The following is a 6,000-nucleotide window of genomic DNA, read 5'->3' as shown; positions in this document are numbered from 1 at the left end:
GTGTGAAAAATTTTAAGAATTGTTTGTGTCTCCATTTCCTCTTTTGTAAACTGGAGATGATAATGGCCGTGAAGTGTTCTATGCAGATTAAGTAAGTTAGAAATGCTTGGTAAAGGATGAAAGGCAGCATCAAATAACTAACTCTCAACCTGCTGATAACAGGTTCATGTCTGATCCGTCACAGCATCACTAAGGGCAATGGAACAGAAATATCAGAAAATCTGAGACGATCTATAGATATAGATCTATAGATTATAATCCTTGGAGTATGCATGTGAATTCCCATCAATACTCCTGTGAAAACTACCCGTTCTTTACCAAAATGAAAGATAAAATAAAAATATCAAGATGTGCTCACCTCCACGAAACAGTTCTGTCAGCCCACCCCAGCACTGATGCGACATGGTCGGTGCAATTTACATTAGCTGGTCAGACGGCTGAGACTGCCTTGCTGTGATCTAGTCACACTCTCTCCGTGCACATTTTTAAGTAATACTCCCCTGTCACGAGTTTCACCACGTACTTAGTACAGAGTACACATGTCAACTGCTTTCCTTAGAGAACTGGTTACTCCACGTGTACTACGATCAGGGAGTAGCCAAAAAGACCAAAGTAAATGAAACACACTCAGTTGCTTAAAGTTTATTTTTATATGATCTTAAAGAAAGAAAAGTCAAGATATAGAATATAATGTAACAAATCAAACAATTCAAAGTGAAGGTGTACAAATAACAATACAAAGAACATGTACATGACATTATGCAGTACTTTTGAGGTTTCAAACAACAGAGTTTTTGGTTTTGAGATCCTGCAACTACCACCATATTGTTCAAGTAATCCATATTCCAAAAGTTAGTTATTTGTAAAATAACTAATCGGCACACAATTCTAAGACAACCTGCCTTTACCCCGGTCTTCAAAATAGTCCTGTTCAATTCTTCTACAGAAAGCAAGGAGGTTGCTATAGTTTTTCACCTTCTCACAAAGTTCATCACTGGTCAACTGTGTGGTAAGAATGGTGTACAAATGGCCAAAAACCAGAGCATCAAGTTCAGTAGGTCTAAAATAAAAGTAAAGATGAGAAGCATGAGAGCTGCCTCGTTTTTATGGTAGAACGCATCCTATTTAAAAAAAAATTTTTTTTATTTATCAATTTAAAAGAAAAAAGTCATTAAAATAAACCCTCCCACAACTTGACAGGATTTTTTTCCATTTTAGAACATGATAAAAGAAAACTATGATTTGATGTATTAATTGTGTTAATATATATACTCATTATTTTAATAATCAAATAAATACAGTAGGTTTCCAGTGTGCCAGAAAGTATACTAAAAAAAAAGGGAACAAAAAAAAAGGAAAAATACACACACACACACACACACACACACACACACACACACACACACACACACAGCAGGTTCCCCATGTGCCTCAATCTTTACATACCCAGTTCCTAGTACAGTACCTGTACTAGGTCTCTAGGATTTTCTGAAAGGTAAGTACCCTGCAGAAAGTGAAATCTTTCCTTCTAACAACAATTATTCCCATTTTTTGGCATTCTTCCCTCTCTGGTGCAATGATGGAGTATTACATAAAGTGAGACATTCAACTGGCACATGCCTATAACTGCCTCACTCAGTCCCAGCTCAGTAATACTGTAAATTCAAGGTGATCTTGGGCTATACAGCAAATCCATACCTAAAAATAAAATAAAGTGAAAATGTGCAACCCGTGGTCATATTTAAGAAGGCAGTCAAAAGGGTTGCATTTTTTAAAAATCACTAGTGTACTTGAACTTAAGAGTACCATAATTTTTTCATCATAAACAGAGAATCAATAACAAGTAGGTCCTTACAAAGAACCAAAGACACAAGTGGATAAATGTAGGGTGAAGGCACCCCAACAGAAGTTATACAAATGTAACTTTCCTACATCCCTAACACACTGCTTAAAAAGTAAGCTCTTGCAAGTAGGGACTTATTTTCTTAATCTTGTTTAGTGACAATCACCCTTCAGTTCTTGTATAGCTTGAGCATTCTGTACCAATAAATGAAGGCTCTGAATGAGGTCAAATCAACGATCTGTGCTCAAATGACAGTGGGTCAAGAAGTACCCTTAAGTGATCACAATGCCATGTGTTATAAAACATCTACTTGTAAAACTCGAATGGTGCACACAGAACTGATGGTGTTGAGATTGCTAAAGTTGCTTTTTAAAGTCTATGAGTGTGTAGGCTGTAATAACTAAGCCAGCAAAGCAAACACATTACCCAAGCACACTTCTGAAGCATAATTCTTCAAATTTAAGACAATGTCTCCTGATGTTGTACTGGCTGGCCTGGAACTTTCTATGCAAACCAGTCTAATCTCAAATTCACAAATTTATCTGCCTCTGCCTCCCCAAGTGTTGAGATTAAAGGCATTCCCTATCGTGTCCTACAATCCTTTTAAATTTCAGTGACTCACAAGAACTGATTCTGATTATTATAAATTACCAATTCCCGCAATTCCTTTTTAAAAAAGAAGTGTACTTGTAAGACTGGCAAGATGGCTCCACAGGGTTAAGGAACTTGCTGTCCAGTCTGATGACTTGAGTTCTATCCCAGGAACCCATGTGGTAGAAGGAAAAAGAAATCAGCTTCTCCAAGTTGCCCTCTGACCTCCAACTTGAACCGTGGCACACGGTTATCCCCACTACCCACCCCTGTGACACACAAATAAATATAACTGATTTTTTCTAAAATGAAGTGTACTTGTGGTTATATAACTATATGCATTTCCTAAAACTCATAAAATCATAGCCATAAAAGTACCAACTCTACTAAAAGTGAATTATGCATCCTACCCCGAAGGCAAAAGTTCAGAAAAACTTGCAGCTCTTATGAAAGCCAATGGCAAAGCAACAACATACTGTGCCAGAGAGAGATGGCTCAGCAGGTAAAGGCAATGGCTGCTATGTCTGACAGTTCAAACTCAAGCCCTGGACCTCGCACTGTAAATTCAGAGAACCAACTCCCTTCAAACATGTCATAGCACACATGCATGATCCCTGCATACACCCCATAAATGTAAATTCTACAATGTTAAGCCATCATCTTCCTGCTCTTAAATTCCTTTGTTATATAATGAAGGAAAAAAATAAACTTTCCATTCTTGTGCTTAAAGAGATCTTTGGACAGTGATATGGCTATGTGTGGGTATGGATGAGTGTGTGTGTGACCCATGTGCAAATTCTCTTCCTTCGATCATTAAGATATTTCAAATATATTACTGCTTTTATCTTTACAGACTTTTATTAGAAAAATATTCTAGGATGATATATTCTTAAAGTCCTACTACCACCTTATCTTGAATCATCATCATCATTTCAGTTAGATATTCTTTCATTTGAATATCAAAATGAAAAGTGCTGTAAAACGTGAACATTTTCCTAACCTTTTCCATTTAAAATAAGTCTCCTGCCCATCCTTTTTCCTTATTATTTTGTCTTCTTCTCTGACATCCTCTATAGTATCATCTAATTCCAAAACTATTAGTTTTGTCTAGGTGTCTCCTAATTTTTTTCACATATTATTTATTTTGCCATCTCTTCATATTAGAAAAATTATCACACACACACACAAAAAATAGTGAGCTACAAAATTATTACTAAGACATGCAAATCAAAGCTCCTGCTGACTTCTTTCTCAATTGCTGTTCTTGGTACAAGATCTAACTTCTTTCCTCTTTCTAAAAACAAGCAAAAATCTTTGGGTTTCCTTCGCATGTCTTCACTCAACATCTTCAGCAGGTAAGTCAAAACTAGGAGTAAAAGAGGGTACAAAGAAAAGAGAATCTGTCACTACTCAGTATATGTGAGAGTCAAGGGTAGAATGCAAGGCCTCCAATTTAGAATCTAATCTATTTCTCTTAAGCAAATGCCTTACAAGCTAAGATGCTGTGTCTCACAAAGAAATCACTCCCACTACTGTAAAGAAATGGAAAAAAGTTTTACCAAAACAAAATAAAATTACAGGTCACCTTTTTCTAAATGTACTTTCCTTTTATCTAATATTGATTAAATGATGGCCAGCGAGGCATGGGACGCAGGCCTGCAATCCCAGCACTTGGGGGGCTAAGCAAGAACAAGCATGGGTTTGAGGTCAGCCTAAGCTACAAAGCAAGTTCCAGGGCTGCATAGTAGTAGCCTTATCTCCAAAAATAAAAAGATTAGGCACAATTAAAAATTAAATATATCCTTCAATATAATTCCTAAAGCTAGAGAGATGGCTCAGTAGCTTAGAGTACTAATTGCTCTTCCAAAGGACCTACTTGGTTCCCAGCACCCACATCACAGCTGGTAACTGCCTATAACTCCAGCATTCTGGGATCCAATGCCCTCTACTGGCTCTGCAGAAACCAGGTACAAACCAGACAAAGCATAAACGCACATAAAAATAAATATAGTTTAAATAAAAAGAAAATCATCCTAGAGGTAGGAAATTGCTCAACAGTAAAAGCATATCCCCTATAAACAAGAGAATGACCCCCAGCGCACACATAAATGTCAGGTGGACATGGTATTCTCCTTAACTGCAGCCTCAGAAGGCAGGGAGAGAACAACATCTCAGCAAGCTAGCTAGTGAGATGTGAGCCCTATCAACAGTTCAGAGATCCTACAGAGTCTGCCTCAAAGAGTATTAAGAGCAAGGTTTCTGACATCAACCTCAGGCTCCCACAAGCACATACCTATACATGCATGCATACCCAAACACACGTGTGCTCACACACATGCATGCATACCATACATAAAAACACATGAAAAGAAAAACTATCAACCTAAAGAATCTATTTTTAGCAATAAGCCAATAAAAAGCCTTTTAAGAAAGCCACTGAGATTAAAACATTCATTTAAGCGGCATCACATACTGGATTACAAAACTGACAACTACTTTCAATATATTAAAATTATAATTTTTAATGAAGGAAAATTTTTGTTTACATTTAGCATTTATGTTTAATCTTGTTAATAGAACATTAATTACTCAATTTATATACATACAGATATTTTATCTGTACTCCTTAATGTCTATACTTAAGAATATTTTCATAGCTCTTAAAGGATAAACAGTTCTTATCTACCTGACGAGACTGTTGTTCTTAATGACTTTCCTGGTCCTCAAGCATCAGTCACTGCAGACTGAGGCCCTGTTAACAGCATATTCATGTGTTTTTACTTGACAGGGTTTTTTTTTAAAATTTTTATTGTATATACAAAGTTATTTTGTATATAAAATATTATTTTATACTTCTCACAGCACCTTGAACTATCTCTATCAATACCTTTGTTCAATCATAGAACAACTGATTGATTTATAAGGCTGACCTTAAGAAAACTAAATGAGAAGGGCTGAACTTTAGAAAATTTAGTTCCCCAGAGCCAGCACTATGTCTAACAGCCAAGAGAGGATTAATATTTAATGAGTACAAAAATAAAATTTAAAAGTAAGTCTTTATATATATATTTTTTCTCTGTAATATGTCCTGCTGCTTGAGAATAAAATATGTGGACAGAAAGCTCTCAACATCAATGACATAACAAAAAGGGGAGTGGAGCCCTTTCCAATGTAACAAGTCCCCACCTAGAAGAGCAAAGTTATAAGTGCTTCCTGAAAAATAATGCCTTTGTGATACAAGATCTTTATAACCTCTATGAAGCAAAGGCATATCACAATAACAAAACATCTTACTGCTTATCGAAGAAGTAAGGTTGTGTTCCCAGTCTTTGGGAAAGGGCTTGACAGCACCGGTCTACGTCTTCTAAGACCTACACAAGCAGTGAACCAAAAAGAAAAATGTCAAAATTAGCAAAGCAATAAAAGTAAGACTATTTGTATCATACTTTATGATAATCCACTTAACTTTTTAACACCACAAACCACATACATGACATAAATAATGCTTTTGATATCAGTTTGATATCAATTTGAGAGTGAAAGACTTAACAGCAAATACAAGCATA

The 6,000-nt window shown here is 36.1% G+C and overlaps 1 protein-coding gene across 5 annotated transcripts in view; it reads right to left on the bottom strand.

Annotated features, from left to right (window-relative positions):
• Positions 1–627: 627 nt before the first annotated feature.
• The window catches only part of Mtx2 (metaxin 2), a 61,992-nt gene continuing 56,619 nt past the window's right edge, over positions 628–6,000 (bottom strand). For 4 of the 5 annotated variants that reach the window (NM_001008286.1, XM_006234370.5, XM_039104413.2 and 1 more), the window contains 2 exons: positions 5,729–5,805; positions 628–1,060 (listed from right to left, as the gene is read on the bottom strand). In NM_001008286.1, coding sequence (NP_001008287.1) covers positions 889–1,060; positions 5,729–5,805 — 249 coding nt within the window. In that variant the 3' untranslated portion in view covers positions 628–888. Of the gene's footprint in view, positions 3,801–5,728; positions 5,806–6,000 lie in introns of all 5 variants that reach the window. The other variant, XM_006234371.5, reaches the window with a different exon arrangement.

This window comes from Rattus norvegicus, chromosome 3, assembly GCF_036323735.1.
Source record: "Rattus norvegicus strain BN/NHsdMcwi chromosome 3, GRCr8, whole genome shotgun sequence".
Lineage (NCBI taxonomy): Eukaryota > Metazoa > Chordata > Mammalia > Rodentia > Muridae > Rattus > Rattus norvegicus.
This window is presented reverse-complemented; position numbering and strand designations above follow the sequence as displayed.